Source organism: Ornithorhynchus anatinus, chromosome X1, assembly GCF_004115215.2.
Source record: "Ornithorhynchus anatinus isolate Pmale09 chromosome X1, mOrnAna1.pri.v4, whole genome shotgun sequence".
In the NCBI taxonomy this organism is placed as follows: domain Eukaryota; kingdom Metazoa; phylum Chordata; class Mammalia; order Monotremata; family Ornithorhynchidae; genus Ornithorhynchus; species Ornithorhynchus anatinus.
Genome location: NC_041749.1, coordinates 80,478,078 through 80,499,502, shown reverse-complemented (window position 1 = coordinate 80,499,502; position 21,425 = coordinate 80,478,078). Strand labels below are relative to the sequence as shown.

The 21,425-nt window shown below is 54.0% G+C and overlaps 1 protein-coding gene and 1 non-coding gene across 2 annotated transcripts in view; both read left to right on the top strand.

Moving 5' to 3' along the window:
- Positions 1 to 20,991, top strand: part of ATP6V0D1 (ATPase H+ transporting V0 subunit d1) — a 98,088-nt gene extending 77,097 nt beyond the window's left edge. The window contains exons 4-8 of the mRNA XM_029052010.2: positions 6,974 to 7,053; positions 16,314 to 16,391; positions 16,681 to 16,857; positions 18,567 to 18,644; positions 19,251 to 20,991. Of these exons, the coding sequence (XP_028907843.1) occupies positions 6,974 to 7,053; positions 16,314 to 16,391; positions 16,681 to 16,857; positions 18,567 to 18,644; positions 19,251 to 19,412 (575 nt within the window). The 3' untranslated portion in view covers positions 19,413 to 20,991. The remainder of the gene's footprint in view (positions 1 to 6,973; positions 7,054 to 16,313; positions 16,392 to 16,680; positions 16,858 to 18,566; positions 18,645 to 19,250) is intronic.
- On the top strand, positions 1,612 to 1,749 carry LOC114806852. Its single transcript, XR_003754909.1, has one exon. It is a non-coding gene; the product is annotated as a small nucleolar RNA SNORA7 (small nucleolar RNA).
- Positions 20,992 to 21,425: the final 434 nt, after the last annotated feature.

Sequence of the window (21,425 nt, the reverse complement as noted above, 5' to 3'; positions counted from 1 at the left end):
CTCCTGTTCCTTTAGCAGGAAAGGGATCCCAATCTTATTGGGCCTGCCATCTGGAGCTCCCAGAGCTTCACCATCTCCTCTTCCTCCACTGTCATCCGAGGTCCCTTTCCACCCTGTGGGCCCAGTGAAGGAAGTTGAGGTCCTGGAGAGGCAGCCTAGTTTAGTGGAAAGAGCACGGGACTGACATAGTAGTAGTAATAGCATTTATTAAATGCTCACTGCATGCAGACCGCTGTACTAAGCGATGGGAGAGACTGCACAGGTGGGAGTTAGGCATAGCCTAGTGAAAAGACCACAGGTCTGGGAGTCAGGGGACCTGGAATCTAATCCTGGTTCTGCCTCTCGCCTGCTCTGTAACTTTGGGCAAGTCACTTAACTTCTCTGCACCTCAGTGTCCTCATCTGTAAAATGGGGATTCGATACCTGTTCTCCCTCTCCCTTAGACTGTGTTCCCATGTGGGACAAGGACTGTGTCTGACTTGATTTTCTTGAATCTACCCCAGTGCTTATTAAAAGCACTTGGCACATAGTAAGGCACTTAAGAAATACCACAATCATTGTTATTATTGTCACTGTCTTTGTCATTGTTATGATTATTCTGATCTTGGATTTTCCACTTGCCTGCTGTGTGACCGTGGACAAGTCACTTTTTTTGTGGGGGGTGCAAAGGGAGGCATTTGTTAAGTGCTTACTATGTGCCAGGTACTCTGCTAGGGTAAATATAAGCTAATCAGGTTGGACATAGTCCCTGTCCCATATAAGACTCAGAGTCTTAATCTCCATTTTACAGATGAGGTAACTGAGGCAGAAGTTAAGTGACTTGCTCAAGGTCACACAGTAGACAAGTGGCAGACCTGGAATTAGAACCCAGGTCTTTCTGACTCCCAGGTCTGTGCTCCATCCTGGCTCAGTGGAAAAAGCACGGGCTTTGGAATTAGAGGTCATGAGTTCGAATCCCCGCTCTGCCACTTGTCAGCTGTGTGACTGTGGCAAGTCACTTAACTTCTCTGTGCCTCAGTTACCTCATCTGTAAAATGGGGATTAATACTGTGAGCCCCACATGGAACAACATGATTCCCCTGTGTCTATCCCAGCGCTTAGAACAGTGATCTGCACATAGTAAGTGCTTAACAAATACCAACATTATTATTATTATTATTGTTATTATTACTCTTAACTTCCCTGTACTGCAATTTGGGACTCACAGTCTTAATCCCATTTTACAGATGAGGTTACTGGGGCTCAGAGAAGTTAAGTGACTTGCCTAGGGTCACACAGCAGACAAGTGGCAGAGCCAGAATTAGAACTCAGGTCCTTCTGACTCCCAGGCCTGTACTCTGTCCATTAGGCCACACTGCTTCTCCCACCTGCCCTGGGACAGGGACTCTTTCTGAGTTTATTATCCTGTATCTACCCAGTGGTTATCACAATGTCTGGCATATAGTACATACTTAATAAATACAGACATCCTCATCATCATTATTATTAGCAGTAGGAAGGCCCTGTCTGCGGTCCAACCAACCTTAGGAATGGGGTGGAGGGAGGGGAGAGAAAGAAGAAAGCCCTATCTCTGGTCAATCTCATTTGTCAAGATATAATAATAATAGCGTGCCTCTCTCAGGATCGCATCTGGAGAGTTTCCAGTAGTCTACCAGTCTCAGCTAAGGGAGGGAGAGTCGAGCAGAGGCATACCCATTCCATTCCTAGCTTGGGCAGGGGCTAGCGAGTGGAAGGCAATCTGCTACAAGTCATAATTCATCTGTGTTGAGCAGCAGCACCACAGGAGAGGATCAAGGGTGGAGATTCAAGTTTAATGTGTGGAAGATGGCAGTGGTAAACCACATCCATATTTTTACCAAGAAAACTCTTTGGATACACTACCAGAACGACTGCAGATGGAGGTGGGGTGTTCTGGGAAAGATGTGTCCATGGAGCCGCTATGGGTCGGAAACGACTCGACAGCATAAGACAAGACAATAATAGCACTATACTAAAGCACTGAGTACAGTGGTCTGCAATTAATCAATGGTATTTATTGAACACTTACTGTGTGCAGAGCACTGTACTAAGTGCCTGAGAGAGAACAGTGCATCAGAGTTAATGGTAGATAATGTTCCCTGCCCACAGCAAACTTTCAGTCTAGAGGGGGAGACAGCCATTAATATAAATAATTTATAATATATAACTTATAGAGATGTACATAAGTGTTGTGGAGTTGAGGTTGGGACAAATATGAAATTTCCAAAGGTCACGGATCCAAGTCTAAAGACGGCGCAAAAGGGAGATGAAGCCAGGGAAACGGGGGCTTACTCAGAGAAGGCTTTTTGGGAGTTGGGACCTTAATAAGGCTTTGAAGGTGGGGAGACTGGTGGTCTGGCACATACAGAGGGGGAGGGAGTTCTAGGCTAGGGGGAGGACGTGGGAAAGGGGTTGGCGGCAGGATAGATGAGATCGGGGTACAGTGAGCAAGCTGAAGGTAGAGGAGCAAAGTGGGTGGGCTGGGCTGTAATGAGATCAGTGAGGTAAGGTAGGAGGGGGCGAGCAGACTGAGTGTTTTAAAGCCAGTGGTATGGAGTTTCTGTTTGATGCGGAGGTGGATGGGCAACCATTGGAGGTTCTTGAGGAGTGGGGAGACATGAACTGAATCTTTTTTTAGGAAAATGATGTGGACATCAGAATGAAGTATGGACTGGAGTGGGGAGAGACAAGAGGCAGGGAGATCAGAAAGGAGGTAGATGCAATACTCAAGATGGGATAGGATCAGTGCTTAGAGAAGCAGCGTGGCTACTGGCTAGAGCACAGGCCTGGAAATCAGAAGGACCTGGGTTCTAATCCTGGATCTGCCACTTGTCAGCTGTGTGACCTTTGGCAAGTCACTTAATTTCTCTGTGCCTCAATTACCTCATCTGAAAATGGGGATTAAGACTGATGGGGATTAGAGAAGCAGCATGGCTTAGTGGAAAGAGCCCGGGCTTGGGAGTCAGAGGTCGTGGGTTCTAATCCCGACTCCGCCACCTGTCTGCTGTGTGACTTTGGGCAAGTCACTTCACTTCTCTGGGCCTCAGTTACCTCATCTGTAAAAATGGGGATTAAAAAATGTGAGCCCCACGTGGGACAATCTGATTACCCTGTATCTACCCCAGCCCTTAGAACAGTGCCCTGCACATAGTAAGCGCTTAACAAATACCATAATAATAAGACTGAGCCCCATATGGAACATGGACTGTGTTCAACTTGGTCATGTTCAAATCCCCGCTTAGCCACTTGTCAGCTGTGTGACTTCGGGCAAGTCACTTAACTTCTCTGTGCCTCAGTTACCTCATCTATAAAATGGGGTTGAAGACTGTGAGCCCCATGTGGGACAACCTGATTACCTTGTATCTACCCCAGCTCTTAGAACAGTGCTTTGCACATAGTAAGCGCTTAACAAATGCCATCATTATTATTATTATTACCCCAGAATTTAGTAGTGTCTGGCACATAGTAAGTGCGTAACAGATTTTTTTTTTTTAACGTAGTAGCAGTTTGGATGGAGAGGAAAGGGCAATGTTTAGCAGTGTCATCAAGATCTCATCTCTAAAATGGGGATTAAGACTGTGCGCGCAATGTGGGATGGAGACTCTGTCCAACCTGATTAGTTTGTATCCACCCCAGCGCTTAGAACAATGCCTGGCACATAGTAAGTGCTTTACAAATGCCACGATTATTTTTTTATTAAGGTAGAACTGAGAGGATTTGGTAACAGATTAAATATGGGTTGAATGAGAGAGATGAGTCGAGGACAACGCTGAGGTTATGAGCTTGTGAGCTAGGATAGTGGTACTGTCCACAGGGATGGGAAAGATGGGGGAGGACAGGGTTTGGGTGAGAAGATAAGGAGGTCTGTTTTGGACATGTTTATTTTGAGGTCGGTGGGACACCCAGGTAGAGATGTCCTGAAGGCAGGCGGAAATGTGAGGAGAAGTCAGGGCTGGAGATGTAGATGTAGGAATCAGCTGCACAGAGGTGGTAGTTGAAGTCATGGGAGTATGAATGAGTTCTCCAAAGGAGTGGGTGTAAATGGAGAATAGAAGGGACCTAGAACTGAACCTTGAGGGACCCCCCATTGCTAGAGGGTGGGAAGTAAAGGAGGAGCCTGAAATAGAGACTGAGAAGGAGTGTTGGGAGAGATGGGAGGCAAACCAAGAGAGAACAGTGTCGGTGAAGCCAAGTTTGGATGAAGTTTCAAACAGAAGGGGGTGGTCCACAGTATAGAAAGCAACTGAGAGGTCTAAGAAGATAAGGAGAAACTAAAGGCTGCCAGATTTGGTGAGAAGAGTGTCATTGGTTACCTAAGAGAGGGCTGTTTCTGTAGAGTGAAGGGGGCAGAAACCAGATTGGTGGAGATCAAGGAGAGAATTGGAGGAGAGGGAGATGGTGTGATAATTGGAGGGGGAGGCATGGAATCATGGAGGGTTTTTGTAGGATAGGTGATAAGTAAGCATGTTTGAAAGTAGTGTGGAAGAAGCCATTGGAGAATGAATGGTTGAAGATGTCAGTCAAGGAGGGAAGAAGGGAGTGGGCAAGTGTTTTAATAAGGTATGAAGGGATAGGGTCAGAAGCACAGGTGGACAGGGTAGATTTTGAGAGGAAGCGAGAGATCTCTTCTTGAGATACTGCACGCAGTAAGCGCTCAATAAATCACTATTAATTGAATTGATTAAAAATAATTGTGGCATTTAAGTACAAGCACTGTACTTAGCACTGGGGTAGATAATAATAATTATGGTATTTGTTAAGTGCTTACTATGTGCCAAGCACTGTTCTAAGAGCTGGGGTAGATTCAGAGTAATCAGGTTGTCCCACTTGGGGCTCACAGTCTTAATCCCCATTTTACAGATGAGATGATTGAGGCCCAGAGAAGTGAAGTTACCTGCCCAAGGTCACACAGCAGACAAGCGGCCAAGTCGGGATTAGAACCCATGACCTTCTGACTCTCAGCCCAGAGGTCTAGCCACTACACCATGCTGCTTCTCAATATCATATAAGCAGATCGGACAAAGTCCGTTCCTCTCCTCCATGATTCCATGCCTCCCCCTCCAATTATCACACCTTCTCCCTCTCCTCCAATTCTCTCCTCGATCTCCTCCAATCTGGTTTCCGCCCCCTTCACTCCACAGAAACAGCCCTCTCTTAGGTAACCAATGACACTCTTCTCACCAAATCTGGCAGCCTCTAGTCTAGTCCACTCCCCACACATGGGGCTCACAGTCTAAATGGGGAGAGAGAACAGGCATCTTTTCTGCATTTTTACAGATGAGGAAACTGAGGCCCAAAGAAATTAAGAAATTGATTGGCTTAAGATCCCAGAGCACGCAGGTGCCAGATCTGGGATTAGAACCCAAGTGTCCTCATTCTCAAGTCCGTGCTCTTTCCACTAGGCCACCCTGCTCCTCTAGACCAAAGCAACTAGATCAGAAACTCCTTTTCAGACTTTTTAGAGTCTGCAGAGAGGGCTAGGGCCAGCCAACCTAGAATGGGAAGGAAAAGGGATATTTATTTAGGTGTTCCAAGCCTGAAAATGAAAAAAGCATAAGGTAAGCCCCACCATTTCCATCTCCCTGCAAAGAGCACGTGGTGTCCCAGCCTGCAGCCTGCCGGGAGACAGGACTGGAAGACTCACAGAGGCCTAGGGTAGTGCCAGGACCATTTCAGATGATTTCAGAGCAGGCCTTAGGGTGTGGTCTCAGACTCCCAGGGTGACCCCAAAGTAGATCTGACCCTGGTAGGGTAGCCTTGGAACCAACCTGGATTTCTAAGGATCCTTGGGATCAGATCAGATGGGAGAAGATTGCCCACCCCTTCCCCAGACTGAGCTTTTTCTAGAATGGCAGCCAAAGGCCTGACTGTTTGCCTTGCTGCATTCTCTTCCTTGTCATCCCAATTATTTGCTCTCGGGATATACCCCAGACCGACCACCCACCCAAGGAGACTGTGTTCCCTGGGCACTTGGACTTGAACCAGGCTGAACCAGCCTTGAGCCTGTGCCCATGGGTCCCCCACCCCCCCATCCCAGAACTACCACCACCACCGCTCCCTAGGGCCTCATCTCTGGAACTCTGGGACTAAGAGCAGGGTGAGGGAGCATGAGGGAGGGATATTTTCCCAGGGAGTGTCAATAGTTGAGTCCTCAAAGTTACCACTCCACTCATAGCCTTTGAGTTTCTACTGTCTTGAGTATTTCCCTTCGAAACAGGAGCTCAGAGAGATGGGGGCGGGGAGGTAAAGATAATCCGGCCCCACTCCAACCATGGTGGTGGACAGCAATGGGGGAGGCAATTCTGGTCTCTTATGCAAACACATCTTTGGCATAGAGTAAGTTTGTTTTAATACCACAAGCGATTAGATCATGTTATGGCCCAAGCACTTGCCAGATTCCTTTATTTATAGATCAATTTGAGAAAGAAAATAAAAGAAGAAAGAAGTCATCCTAAATCTACATCTGAATGTCATTGGTGGGTGGCTAAAGCTCTCTTCCCCAGCCCCTCTTAAGCCATTTGGGACCAGCCCGGCAGAGAGTCTGGGGAAGTGTGGGAGGGCTTGGGATTGCCTGTCATGGGGCGGGTGGTAGCCAATTGCAGGGGTAGATTACCAGCCAGAGCAGAGTTGAGTTCCAACAGGGAGGCCAGAGCAACTGCAGCTCTGGGGGTCAGAGGGCCTCACTGTCCCTGCCACCACTAAGCAGTTTGGGACTGGGGACTTGATTGGCATCAACGGTTCCTGGGTACCAGTTGGGTTACTGAGATAAATGTGAGGCTTCTGGCCAAGCCAAGAGAGCTGCCACCTTTTCCCCTGTGGCCTGGCTTGGAGGGCATGGCCCACCCCTTTCTTCCTGCTTCTCCTCTGCCAAGCCTCAGCCAGCTGGGAAAGCTCACACCCCAATCCCTCCCCCCCGCCCCCCACTCATGGCTCCCTGTCCATCTGTCTATTTCAGCCGCGTTTTTCCAAGACTGCATATCGGAGCAGGATCTGGACGAGATGAATATTGAGATCATTCGAAACACTCTGTATAAGGTACCCGGGCCAAGGGGTGGGGGGCAGCTCGTGGGGGGGGGTTGGGGATGGTGGGGGATAGCTGTACAGTCCCGAGTCTCTTCCATTCCAGAGTAGGCCCCGACCTGGGGATCCTGGGGAAGGCTTGGCCCAGGCTGGCAGATGGAAATGGCAGGTCATGGGGTGGACAGAGAGGTGGGAGGGAGCTCCGGGTGTGTGATATGGTGTGACCAAGTCAGTCCCCAGCCAGCCAGGCCCCGTTCCCAGGGGCATGATGGCAGCGTTAGACCATGACTGAGAACAAGCTCTCCATTTGGAGCGCCCGGGGACGTGCTATGATAAGATCGGAGTTGTGAGCAGATTTACATGGCGGCCGTGGGCTGCAGCCTGCTGGAGCTGGCTCCTTGCTGCTCTCTGCCCCCTCTGCCAGTCGAGGCAGGCAGGGGCAGCATCTCGTTATGGGAAAAATAACTTTTTTTCTCCCTAGTCCCGGGCTACCCTAGTCACAGTGATACGATATGCTAGATGACCTCTGAGAGTGGCTGTCACCTCTAGCTGACCCCTGCTAGCCTGAGGTGGGGCCCCAGAGGTCCGGGATAGAACCGTTGCTGTGCTGGGTAAACAGTTCCAGACCCGGATTGGTGCCCAGCCCAGAGGCCTGTGCTGAGGAAATCCCAGCCCCCTTGGGGACTGTGGGCTAAGGTGGAGTTCTGCTCTGGTTCTCCTTCTCTTCTCTCTGTGCCACCCCCACACACAAAAAAACCCCCCACCTCTTTGCCTGCAGTGCAACTGTCCCCTCTCCCCCTGCTTGCCCCTCCTCCCCCAGGAGCTACTTCCCCACTGAGCCCAGCAGGAGCCCATCATGCCTCTGGCTGCCTCCACATCCCTCTAGCCACCCGCCTCTCCCTCTCCCCGCTCCCCTTCCCCCCTCCCCCCCCGAAAATGTGCTCACCTGATTCATTAGTTCTCAATCCAGGATCCTCCTGGGAGGCAGCGAGGCAGAGGTGGGAAGAGAGGACATGAGGGCTGGGTATATCCCCATGCCCCCTGTAGCCCTGAGCTTGTGGGGGGCCTGGCTTTGTGGTGTGTGGTGCTTGGCGCCTGGTTGATGCCCACATGTGTGGACCCAGCAGCAGCACTGCAGCTTCTGCCTTTCCTCCTCTGGCGCCATTCCGTGGCATGATTAACCGGCTTGGAGTCCCATGCGCCCACCCTGCCTGGCAGAGCTGAGGGCAGCTGGCATTTCCTGCGGAGCCCTTGGCCGATGTACACAGACATGTGGGGCGAGATGTGCCCCCTCTGGGAGCCTGGAAAAACCTCAGCGAGTGCATTTTGCCTATTGTGTTTGCTCCACGGTGCATGGCCCCAATCTGGGGATCAACTCCGGGACTGATGCCCAGAGAATGATTCGATGCGCTGTCTGAGCCCCGATGCCGGTGGGATGGACTGAGATTGAGAGGAGGCACCCGGGCCCCCTGGGGAGAGAAGATCTGTGGGCTTACACCCAAAAAACCAGCCCCAAGCACAGAAGAACTTGGCATTCCAGCCAGTCCACCAAGGAGCCATCCTTCCCCACCGAAATCTCCTCGGATGTGATGAGTGCTGCCCGGGTCTGGGAGGCAGGCATGGTCCGGTCATGAGGCCTGCCCAACGGGGCCAGCCTACTCTGAGCATGGGCTGCCTCCTGGCTGCTCAAGTCCAAACCCAGGGAAGGCAGGACTGTTCCTTGCTGCTCCATCAAGTCCAGGAAGGAAACAGACCCAAGAGCTGCTGCGGACCTTGTCTGGTCTCCTATGGGTGATGGAAAAGAGGCCAAAGGGGTGTCTCTGAGGCGGTGGGGGGCAGAATTCAGGCTTCATTGAGATGGCCTGGAAGGTCAGAGCATCCTTCCGAGGCAAGATCGCATGGTAGCGATGAGGGTGGAGGATGGGTCTGAAGGGCTTTGGCTCAGGACATTTGGCTCTTGCACTTCTCTAAGAGGTTAGGCCAGCTGACATTGAGGTCCTGTGTTTAGAGAAAAGTCTACTGCTGGGATGCTGGGATTGGGGCTGGGATGGCTTGGTCAGCAGAAACAGAGCTCCTCCTGAGGCCAAAAGGCTGAGCCGCAGATGGGTGGAGACACTGACCGACACTGAATGGCATAGCCAGGGTGGCTGAGGAGACAGGGCACAGCCACTCCTTAGCCCTCAGCTGTTCTGACCCCACAGGGTGGTTGCTGGCCCTGAAGGGGCAGGCAGTTGGGTGGCACTTGGGGCGACCTGGGGAACATTGAGATTGACCTCTGTTGATTCACTGCGTCAGGGCCCCAGCTCTGGAGAGCCGTCTGCTGATTTTATTGACCTGAGTGTCCGCTCCTCTCCACTCGAGGGGAGCCAGCTAGATGTTCCTCCACCTTACACAGCCACCCCCTGGCCCACAGTCGTTCCAGTTACCAAGTCATCACTGCTTTCCGGGCTGTCGGCAGCAGGGTGAACACAGCGGGATTGCAGGCCCCAGGTGGAGGGGGCAACATTCTGGTGACTGGGGAAATGGAACAAGTTAGCTGGGGGTGGGGAGGGCAGTATGGGAGAGTGGGGAGGACCCAAAAGCTACTCGACAGACCCCTGACCCAAGAGAACTGGGTGGGAGCCCTGCCTTTTCAGCCCCGGTGATCCGAGCATGGCTCATTTCCTGTTTGCGGAATCTGACCCATTCCCTCCCGTGGTTCCCCCTCCCAGTCCCCAAGGGTGTGGCCTCCAAGGGAACGGATGAAGAACGGGAGGTAGTGATTATCTGGGGAATCTCTGCCCCATGCCAGGATGGCATGGATGCCTTCGTCCCACCCTTGCCAAGCTCTCATGGGTCCAGCCCCGTGGCCGGCTGGGTTGCGGCTCAGCAGGGAGGGAGGATCAGAGGGACCATGTTCCCAGTTCCATGGGTCAGCTGGAGAGAGTCTGGGAACAGCCTCCCTAGCCATCACTCATGAGGAGTTCTCAGTGGGGAGCAGCCCCCCTGGGTTGGTCCAGGGGCTCCAGGTCAGGACTCTGTAGGGGTGGAGCCTGAGGAGCCTTCTCCGCTGTGCTGTCTCCACACCCTGGGGTGGAAGCTGCATCCAGCCAGTGGAACAGCAAGAGAAGGCAAACCAGCACCAGATTCCCAAGGTGCGGGGAAGGCCCCCTGGATACCTAGAAGTGATGGGTGGGCAACGAGCCCTGACCTGGTCACCTTCTTTCTGCGGCCAGCCAGGGCAAGAGCAGTGAGCAGGAGGCAACAGAGGTGCAGCCTGGTCATCTATGTTGAAAGGCTACCCCGCCACACCCCCCATCCACAACCCCCACACACACACCTCAGCAGAATTGAGAGGGGAGAGGGAGGTGGCCTGGGAGCCAGAGGGCTCTACGACTCGGCCACAAGGGGGCCTAGCTGCTGTTTCTTCTCACCCCTTCAGCTGCTACTGCTGTTGGTTGAAGGAGAGGTGGAAAAAGGCACCCCTCCTGCTCTTCCCCTTCCCCCTCCCGCTCTCCCCCTACCGCCTCTCTCTCTCCGTTACTGCTCCTGCTGCCACTGGCAGCTTTGAGGATTTTGTCCAAGTCTAATAGGACCCCGTTCATCTCTAGGGATGTTTGCTCAGGCAAGGAAGGAGGTGGGAAGGAAAGCCACCTCCCATCCCCATCTTCCCCTACACCCCCAGATAAAGCCTTTCTTTCTGCTGTGGCAATTGCCAACCAGCAAATCAGGGGAGCCCCCTGCAGTCAGCCAGGAGGTCCCTGAACCACTTGCTTCCAAGCACCCAGGAAACCGGGGGTAGGGGGCCTGGGGGTGGGTCACCCAGGCTCCCAGGTGACTTTGTTCCCCTCTGAGGTTCATCCAGACAGGCAACCTAGAGATGCCCAGAAAGCCCCAGCACCGATCTGTCCTGAGCTAGTGGCCTAGGGCCACTATGCCATTTGGAGAGCCTACATGTATTTACATGTGTATGCATATGTACACACACAGAACAAGTGAGCGCCATCCTTTTTTCACCCGTGGGTGAGTGTGTGACTAAAAAGGCCAATGCTGGACCCACAATCTCTATCACACTGTGCACACACAAAGACTGTCCCTTGTGCTTTCATGTTTATTGTTTGCAGTGCCTGATGTGATTTTTGCTCTTGCCTCCTTGTCTCACAATCCTTTTGAAACTTCTTGCTTGAAAAGAGCTGCTCCTTCCTTGACTGCAGTGTACTTTGCTGGTCTAGCTGTGGCAGCTGGCTGCCAGTTTTCAGTTGTGTCACTGATCCAAGACTCTGTTTTATTACCACCGTAGACTGTTCCTCTGCCCTCGTTCCTTTCAGTTTCCCAATTTCTGCTCCCTGTGCAGCTGCTGTTGAGATGTTCTCTTGTTGTCCATTAATTCTGTACACACACACACACACACTCTCCACTCCCTGTGACTCTCACAAATCCAGTTTGCATTGGTGTGGTCTGTCAGGAGCCATGCTCTATCAGGTGAGAACTAGCTAGGTCTCCAAGCCAGTTCTCTGTAGTCCTGCTTACACTGGGGAGATGGAACAGTGGGTTAAATGGGCTGGGGGTAAAATGCTACTTCCAACTCCATTACTAGGACTTGAAACCCAGGCCCTGTGCCTCTCTGCTGTGACCCAAGCACCTCTCCAGGCCCTTCTGGAGTTCTTTCCAGGAAGAGTTCAGGCACCACTTCCCAATCCAGCTGCCACCTCGGTCTGGACAGCACCACCCTGCTCTGGGTGCCCTATGGATACACTCACGCTGCCCTAGCACCTGGCCACCATCAGGCACAGCCTTCTCTCCTCACCCTGTCCCCCCTCAGCTGTTGATCCAGTCTAGTGATTGTCTATCTTCCTACTTCTCCCTTACCTGGGGTGGAGGGTGGAGATGTAGGGAGTGGATAGCCCATTCAGGTGACATAAAATTCTGGGCTAGTCCTGGGCAGGCAGTCGCACTTTGGTCTGGTTGGAGACAGGGAGCAGAGCAGTACATGGGAAACTTATTTACCCAGATCCCGCCCTTGCCAGGGCTGGTTCCAACCAGCAAGGTCAGTTCCTTGCCCACCCTGAGCACTAAATTGGCTCGTAAATTCAAAGACCAACTGCATGGCTTGTGACGCTCTTTCCCCTGTCCCCGGCTGCAATGGCCAGAGATGGGGAGATTAGCCTTGCTTCTGCCTTCTAATAGCTATGAATTACAGGCAGCTGATCCAGGGTCTTCTGGCCAGGGCTGTGGAGAAAGGAGGAGGAAGGGGGGCAGGTTCTCTGTTGGGAGGAGGGGCTGGCACCTGTCCATCCCGGCTCGCTGACCTGCCCAGGAGAGCTGGAAACAGGTGTGACATGAAGGGAAGGGCAGAGGGGTGTTGTTAAATATCATTTCCCTAGAGCCCCAATCCCAGGACCTTAGTTCCTGTACTTCCTTGCCATATCCCCACCCATTACCCTCTTCCTCAAAGGGCCCGGTGTAGGGGTTCAGTGCTGGGCCACAGAGCAGGATGATTCAGGGACACCCAGCCCTATTGGCGAAGAGTATGTGCTCAGAGAGGATGCACAAAGGCACCTCTGCCCCTTTATCTCTGAAGGGGTGTGGGAAGGGTGTGTGGGACCCTTTCTCTGTACATTTTGCTCTTATTTTTCCAATGGGGGATTTTGTGGGGACTGCTAGGAGGCTGTTGTCTCTGGTGGATTTGGGGTCATGGGATGGGCTCCTGATATCATTTTGCCAATCAGGAGTAGGAAGCCAAGTCTCCACAGATGCTCCCCTCATCAAGACTTAATGAGATGACCAGATTTTTTTATTATTATTATTTTTTTAAGGGCTTAAAGAGGGACAGGGGTGAGGTTAAAAGGACCAGGCCCAGAGGAAGGAGAAAAGGAGAAATGGGAGAGATAGGAATAGGTTGGGGACTTATTGGCACCAGTGAAAGGGCCATGGCTAGTCTGTCGTGGGCCACTGCTGCTGTACCTAAATCACCTGCCAGTGCTGGCAGCAGGTGTATGTGTGTGGAGGGAGGGGGTGGGCAACAGGAATGCCAGGTGTGTGGCCATCCAGCTGCACTAAAATCAGCCCTCCAGGTCATGACTAGGAATTTCCAAGCAAGTCAGAAGTGCCTCATCCAGCCAGGCCAGAAACACCCGTTCCCACCTGCAAGAGCCATTCATTCATTCAATCATATTTATTGAGCACTTACTATGTGCAGAGCACTGTACTAAGTGCTTGGAATGTACAGTTTGAGTACAGCCACAAGTAATGGCTGCTCCTGCCACTAAAGGAGAGTATTCTTCCTCCTCTTAGGGGGGGGCCCAGCGGCTACCACCACGGCTGCCATCCCCACTATAACTGAGGGGTTCTTTCCCACCACCCTGGTCAAAAGCAACAGTGCCCACTTTGGATCTGTGGGAATACAGGCCAAATTCCTGGGTGCGAGGGAGTTAGACAGCAGTGAGTGAGACCATGTATTTCTTTCACACCCTTAATCATTTCACCTCCTGGACATGTTTCTGGGTCACAAGATTGAGTGGTGCCTTCTTTGCCCCATTCCTGTCTGGCAGTTGCTCATTCTGGAGTGCTCAGGGGAGGCTAGGATTACTGACAGCCAGGACACCGGAGGTTGGTCAATTTCAGGTTTGGGAGCAACGTCTCTCCCCATCTTCCCTTAAAAATAAGGGTCCTCGGGGAGACAGGCCCATTCCCCTCTCTCTGTCCCATCTCTGAGAGGCGGAAGAGGGCAGAAATGTCTTTTAGCTTCCTGGTTGGGAAAAACAGCAGACACCTGGAGCCTGTTTTTCCCTCAAGTCAGTGTAAAAATGTCTCCTCCCCTTCTCTACATACTCTTCTTCGCATCCTCTCCTCTCTTTCTCCCCAATCCCTACCCTTCCACCACTAGCTTCAGCAGGAGCGAAACTTACTTCTGTAGGCATGCAACTCAGGAGGGAGTCTTCTATCCTCATCACTCCTCAGCATTCAGAGGAGGTGAATGACAGGACTCTGCCTATCTCTTCTCCAGTGGCTAAAAATGCCCTGCCTGGGCCAGAGAGAAAGTCATTGGTCACTATGGGCATGTCCAAGCAAAATAGTAAGCCAGATGGTAGCCAGTTGGTGCTTCTTGAGTGAGTGGCAGGTGATGTAAATCTCTGCCACAGTCTAGGGAGAGCAAGCTTTCTCTGAGACAAATCTGTCCTGGGCTCTGCCATTGCTTTGAGCTTCTTTCTGACTTCTGTTCATGCTGCCTCTGGCCTTGCCCCTTTCCCACCCTGTCCCTAGCATGGGCTCAGTTCTCTGGGATCTTGGGAATTCACTTGGGGGAATTGGCTCTCCAAAGAGGCTAGGAGCCTGCCAGCCCAAGACCCTCCTAAATGGGTTTGAAGAGAGCCATTCACCCACTCTGCAGAGGGAGTGGCAGAAGCTAGGACACAGGAGTTGATTTGTGGACAGGATCTCAGGTTGGCGGAAACCACCCCAGCAGGTTCCGTTGCCTGTCCTTCCCACAATGCTCTTGCAGATCCAATATGCCCAATTTTGCAAGTCAAGAGGTGACTTATTCATTTATATTTTTTGTCCTTCTGTGGCAGCCCCACCCAAACCACTCGGTGTTGGCAGAGCTGGTTTCTGCTCTTGACTTCATGGCCAGTAATCCAGGTTCTTCGTTGGGAACTGAGCTAACAGTTTGGTCACTAATGCAGAGTGGAGGAGACTCTGGCTCACTGCCTAGTGTTTGGCCAGAGTGGTTGATGGCTCTGAGGTCCAGGGCCTTGGTTAGGAAGTGTTGGTTCCCAGATGCCCTCCTATAACCTTTGCCACTCTTCCAGCCTAGTCAGGCAATCAGTCAATTGTATTTATTGACTGCTTACTGTGTGCAGAGCACTGTACTAAGATCTTGGAAGAGTACAATGTAACAAATACAGTCCCTGCCCACAATTAACTTACAGTCCAGAGAAGGGATGAGGCCCAGAGGGGTTGAGTTCCAGTCCAGAGTCCCATTCATGCTCTGGTGGACATTATACACCCACACACACCCTTTCCTGGCACTGCCTCTTCCCTCCCCTAACAAGGGCAGAGAGCACACCAGACTTGTGAGCAGCATGGCTCCTCCCCCAGCTTCTCGGGGCTCGGGGCTTCCTCTTTGGAATCCTGTTTTAAGCTTCGTGGGTTGAAATTGGAAAGGAACAAGAGCCTAGATTTTTTTTTGTTCCCCCACCACAGATTATGACCCTGGTTCCTCCTTCCAGGTCCAACCACATGTTGGCAAAGATGTGGCTTTTAGGACTCCCACCTGGGCTTTGGACTCTGCAGTTAGCTGCAGGCTGGACCCAAGAGCTGAGGTGGGCCCTGTCTTACAGACTGGGACCCTAGGTCTGGCTCCTGTGGGTGGAAAACAGTAGAATAAAAAGGCCTGACTGGTCAGGCCAAGTCAGAAATCATTATGGGGTGAGGAGGAGGAGGACTAGGAATCACTTGAAATTTTGCTGTGCTGCCTGCTGGCCATGGATTCTTGCAGACAAATTCAGGGGCCAAATCCCCACCCTCTTCTCCGGAACCATCTTCTGCCCTAGCCAGGCTGGCACTGGGGCAGAGGGTGGAGGAGAAGGAGATTGCTTGAAAAAGCTGATCATTACTGTGAGGGCAGAACAGGCTCTCCACAATAGACCCCACCCCCACCAGCTCAACCCAAGCAAGCAGTCTTTTGGGAAGAACTGGAGAGCTGGCAGGCCTGGGCTTGGGTGGGGTGCAGTGGCAGTGAGAAAGGCTCAGTCAAGCAACAAATGGTTAGTCTCATTGGCCAAGTCTCTCTTTGGCCAAGTTCGCACTGGGACTAGGTGAAGCTCAGCACAGTTCAAGCTCCAGCTTCCAGGCAGTGGAGGAGTTGGGTCAGACAGTCACTTTAAGAATGACAGCGATGATGATGGGGATGGGTGCTGGGAGTTGGAGAGTGGGGAAGTTTAGTCAGGAAAGTTTCTTGGAAGAGGAGGCCTGGGATGATCCCCCTATAGACTGTAAGCTTGTTGTAGGCAGGCAACTCTGTTGTACACTCTCAAGTGCTTAGTACAGTGCTCTGCACATAGTAAATGCTCAACAGCATTGATGATGATGGATGATCAATTTGCAGGAGAGAAGGGTAGTGGCTGGGTACTGGTTGGCCCGACACAGGGATCCCTGTGACTAGAAGGAAGAATCCTGGACTCTGGCAGCCTGGGGACAACCAGGGGGAAGAGCTGGATGGTGTCCGGGCTGGGCCTTGAATGAGCTTCGTGGTCCTGACTCAGCCCTCCTGGTCTGGCCCTTGCCCTGTCCCGCAGGCGTACCTGGAATCCTTCTACAAGTTCTGTACCATCCTGGGAGGCACCACCGCCGATGCCATGTGTCCCATCCTGGAGGTAGGATGGCACCCCCCTTTTCCCTGTCTGGGTGACCAGCAGGAACCCTGGGGCACCTGCAGCCTTCCTGGACTCTCCCCCTATGCCTGTCTCTGACCAAAGGAGCTGGCAGCGGGAAGCGATGGAGGGAGAGAAGCAGGGAGGGAGAACACCCTTGAAGGAGGCCCCACCAAGGGCCCAGGGTCCCTACCCACCATGAAGTGTGTCAGAGGGGGCATGTGGCTCAGCTGCACCTTCCCCCGACCCATCCCCGTCAGCCCTCGGGTGTGTCTGGGTGTCTGTCCCCCAGTTTGAAGCGGACCGACGCGCTTTCATCATCACCATCAACTCATTCGGCACGGAGCTGTCCAAGGAGGACCGGGCTAAGCTGTTCCCACACTGTGGGAAGCTCTACCCCGAGGGCCTGGCTCAGCTGGCCCGGGCTGACGACTATGAGCAGGTCAAGACTGTAGCCGACTACTACCCGGTGAGCACCCACACTCCCCCCAAGTTCCCACCCGTCCATCTATACCCCTTAGGGTCGTGAGAGCAGTGGGGCAGGAATAGGCCTCCCCCAACTCACCTTATCCCACCCCAGGCTCTCTCCTTACTCTACATGGCTGGGCCTGCTGCCCCCAAAGCACCCTGCTCTTGGTCGCTGACTCCATTCCCTGGCCTGGGCCCTGGGGCCACCTGGAACCTGCCACCTATGGCTGAGCGGGAGGCAGCCTGACCTACTGGGTTGAAGATGAGACTGGGAATCAGGATTCTCTGCCCCTGAAACAGCCCTCATCTACTCTCTGAAAACTGCTTGAATTTTCCCCTCCTGCAGCTGTGGGAAAAATTACACCCGGGTTTCATGGCCCTGGCCCCAAAGAGTCAATAGGACATTCTGAGCCAGCTCAGGTCTGAGGTTCCCCTGTCACCCCCACCAACCAGACCCTGGGAGCACTCCCCTTAGTGGGGGCTGGTCTGGTAACCTGCCCGAGTCAAGCGGTCTGGGCCAGTACCTCCAAAGAAGGCTCCCTGTCCCATCTCCCTCAGAGCTGTGTGCTGGGAGCTCAGGGCTTAAGAAGTTGCAGACTGGTACCCCAAATTGGGTATCTGCAATTAGTGGGGGCCTTGAAGGAGCAAGTCTCTCTCCCTCTCCGCCTCCCCCCCACCACCAATCTTCTCTCTCTCTCCCCATCTCCCTTCCCCCCGGCCCCCTCCCTGACCATCTCTGGTTACCTCTGTAATGCTCAAGATCCTTTGCAGCCTTAAGATTCAGATGCTGCATGTGTAATTGGACTCATTTTCCCCTCTCTCTCCCCCCACCCCCCGAGCCCCAGGAGACCCATCTACTACATGAGGCTGGGCCCCAGCTGGCTCGGACCACTGTATTTTTAGACTCTGGTGTCAGGATTAGACACTAGATTGTAGCTGGGGTGCCTTCCCACAAGACTGGGAGCTTCTTGAGGGTGGTGATCGTGACTACTACCTCTGTTTTATTGTATGCCCCCAACCACTTAGTTCAGTGCTCTGCACAGAGTAAGTGCTCAACAAATACTGGGCCTGTGCCCTAGCCCACTGGCCTGGCTCCAGGGAGCCCCCACAACTCCAGAGTGTGGGCATGGTGATGGGTCTAGGTTGGATTCCCAACTCCGGTGGCAGGGAGGCTTGGTGCTCGTTGGTACCCACCGCACATTACCCTTTGAAAATGCCCCGGGCTGCGTGTGTGTGTTGGGGGGGGGGCGCGGGGGAGGGTGCTCTGTGGATTCCCAACCCTTAGATCTGAACCCTGACGTGGCAGATGCTGAAATGTCAGAGGATGAGGGCAATGTAATCTAGAAGCTAGAGCCTTGAGTTGGGAGTCTGGCAACCTAGGGTTCGACCCCCAGCTCTGTGCCTGCTGTGCTGCATGGCCTTGGGCACTTTACCTCGCTGGGCCTCAATATCCCCATCTGTCCAATGGGGAAGAAAGAGTCGACCCTCCTGGCCTGTCAGGGGTAACTCCTGTTGTGGAAAAGAGCCAGCTAGGCAAGGAAGGTGCCCCAGCCCATTCCCCTCCTCTGGTGTTTTGGGGCTGCATCTGGTCCAGAAGTGCAGAGCTGTCCCCTCTTCCTGCCCTCCACCTTGACTGAGCCAGGAAGTTGGGGGTGGGTGAGGGGGGCTTTGAAAGGTGAGGGTGTTTAACTTGACCCTCCCCTCCTGTAGGAATACAAGCTGCTGTTTGAAGGAGCTGGCAGTAACCCTGGAGACAAGACCCTTGAGGACAGATTCTTTGAGCACGAGGTAAGAAGGCCATCCTAGCCTTGGCACTGGTGGGTCTCTGCCCCTCCCCCACTTGGCAGGACCCTCTACCGCTGGCTGGGGTAGCTGCCCTGCTTTGTGTCCCCGACGGGCAGAGCGTGGAAAGTCAGAGCCCCCCAGAGGGACCCAAAGGCCCCTGTCCCGGCCAGGGAGGGACTGTGGTCTTGGGTTCCTCCCCTCATCCAAACCCAGTGCATTTAGGAGGAGATGGGGGTGGGGAGGGGGTGGCGTTTCTGGCCTAGAAGAAGGGTCTTGGAGGTCTGCCGGCCTGACCGTCAGGGGGCAGGGGAACGGGCTGCTCAACCCAGGTTAGTCTCACGCTCTGGCTCCAGGGCAGCTGGCCAGGTCAGAGCAGGTGAGTGTCTCCGTGCCAAGGAGGGGCTGGGGCCGAGCCGGGTGCAGGAAGTTTGCGCAACCCGTCTGCCCGGGGACTGGCCCCAGCCAGTCCAATCAGCCCCGGCCCTCCTGCCTTCCCACGCACCCCACTGCCATTTTGCCTTTGTCCCCGGGCTGGGCTGGGGAGCCACGGGTGTGCCAGGCCTCTGCAGCAGCCCGGCCCGTCTCCGTCCTTCCCCCCGCCCTCCCCAGGTGAAGCTCAACAAGCTGGCCTTCCTGAACCAGTTCCACTTCGGTGTCTTCTATGCATTCGTCAAGCTGAAGGAGCAGGAGTGTCGCAACATTGTCTGGATTGCCGAATGCATCGCTCAGCGGCACCGCGCCAAGATCGACAACTACATCCCCATCTTCTAGCTTGCCCCAGATCCCCTCCTCCCCACCCCCCCACCCAACCCTTCTGCTGTGTGCTCAGTCTCTGAGTCTCCGCCCCCATCCCCGCCCCTGCCCGCGGGTCCCTTGGAGAGCAAGGTGGTGAGGGTCTTGCCAGGGCTGGGGGGCCGAGAGGTCCAGGCGGAGTCCGGTCAGGGGACAAACAGGATGGCTCGGGACCCGGCCCTGCCCGTCTGCAAGTTTGAATGGTAACTGTCACTGTAATGATCTGCTCCGTGTGCCCATCCCCCGATGCAACCTGCTCACTGGCTCCCTGCTCCCGCTCGCTCTGTCTCTCAGCTCCAACTTGCTCCACCTAAGCCCAGGCTTCACGGCCTCCCAGGGATCCAGGGAAAGTTGGGGTGGTGGGGATAGGGCCCAGGGGGCCTGACTCCTCCCTCTCCCCCTCCACCCCCCCCATCCCTAAGTAACCTTGTGGCAGTGGTCCTGCTTGTCTGTGTTGTTGCCCCATCCTCTCCAGCCCCACTGGGGGAGAGGGATCTGACCCTTGTGGCTGCCCAAAGCCATGGCCCCGATGTTTACAGCTATTTAACGTCTGCCCAGTGTATGGTCACTCTTCCTCTTCCCCTCCACCCCGCTTCCACCCCACAGTAGGAACAGGAATGCTGGGCCAGGCTCTGCCCCCCAGGTGCTCCTGTTCCTGGGCTGTGACCCTTTCCTCCAACCCCTCTCCCCCTCCAAAGCCCCAGCTCGCCCTCCACCCTGCCCGCCCCTCTCTACTTCTCTTAGGTCTGAGGGCATAGAGAAGGCATGGCCATAGAAGCTGCTGCCCCTCACCTGTCTCGGGCCCTGTCCCAGCTGTGGGGGTATTTGGTGGGGAGAGGATGTGCTGAGAGAATTGCTGTTTCTGTCCCCACTGGTCACACAGCTTCCCCTTCTCACCCTAGCCACGCTGCTCCCAGCCTCAGCACCAGGTAGCCCTTCGCCCCTTCACTCCTCCAAGTGGGCACAGCGGCTCCCCAGCTCTGGCTGGGCTCGGGGCAGTCAGGGTCCTATTGTAGTCCAACCCTGTTTCTGCCAGGCTGGAGGGACCCGTGAATGTGGAAGAAGCCGTTGATACCCAGGGTATCCTGTGAGAGGGGCCCTGAATTACCCTATTCCCCATCCTCCCCCGCCCCTTCCCCCAGCCCTGGGGGTGAAGCAAGCTTCCCTTCCCAGATTGGGATTCACATTCTCGTGAGAACCTGCAGACCAGCCACAGGCTGCGTCCCCCACCCCTCCCCTTGCCACTTGCCTTTGGCTTGCTCTGGGCACCAGAGTTGGACCCAAACCCCCAGGAGAGGTCCTGAGAGCATGAGCCAGGCTGGATGAGAGTGGGTGTAGAAGTGTGGGGTCCTTCCTTCCTCTGGTTCTCCCAGGTTCTACCACCCACCTCTCCCTGAGTGAGGTAGGTGGGAAGGATGGGCAAAGGAGGCCCCAGCCTTTCCTTCATCTTCCCTCACCCACACACTCACATATTCCTTTTCTTTTTTCACAAAGTCTGAGTCCCTTGTTGAGTCGTGCCCCCCTTTCCCTCCTATCAATAAAGTGCCCTCCTGTGAACCCATGGTAGTCACTGACTCCTCCGTTCCTTAGGTAGCGAGCAGACAGGTAAGCCTGGTTGAGGTCAGGCGCAGAAGTCCTTCAGGGCTTGATCAACTGGGCTGAAAGGGGGCGGGAGGCAGGGGAAGCGCCTGACTGCTTTGGTGAGGGACAGTTAGGAGTGGTCTATACCCTTGCCCAGGCCTTTCTCTTATGTGGCCCATGGCTCTGCCTCTGCCCCCAGGTGATTTCTGGCCCAGCTGGCTATCAAAGGGGGCTAGCTTTCTCCCAGGTCTACTGGGCCACCTCTCCTTATCCCCTCCAGTTTGGTCTCCAAGAGACTGGCCTGTTGCTGGTCCAGGGCCCTGCTGTCTCTCCAGCCTCACCAGGAGGTCTGATAGCAGAGGAGAACACCTGAGCCCTGAGGGCCACTGGTCTCGGGGAGAGGGTCCCCCT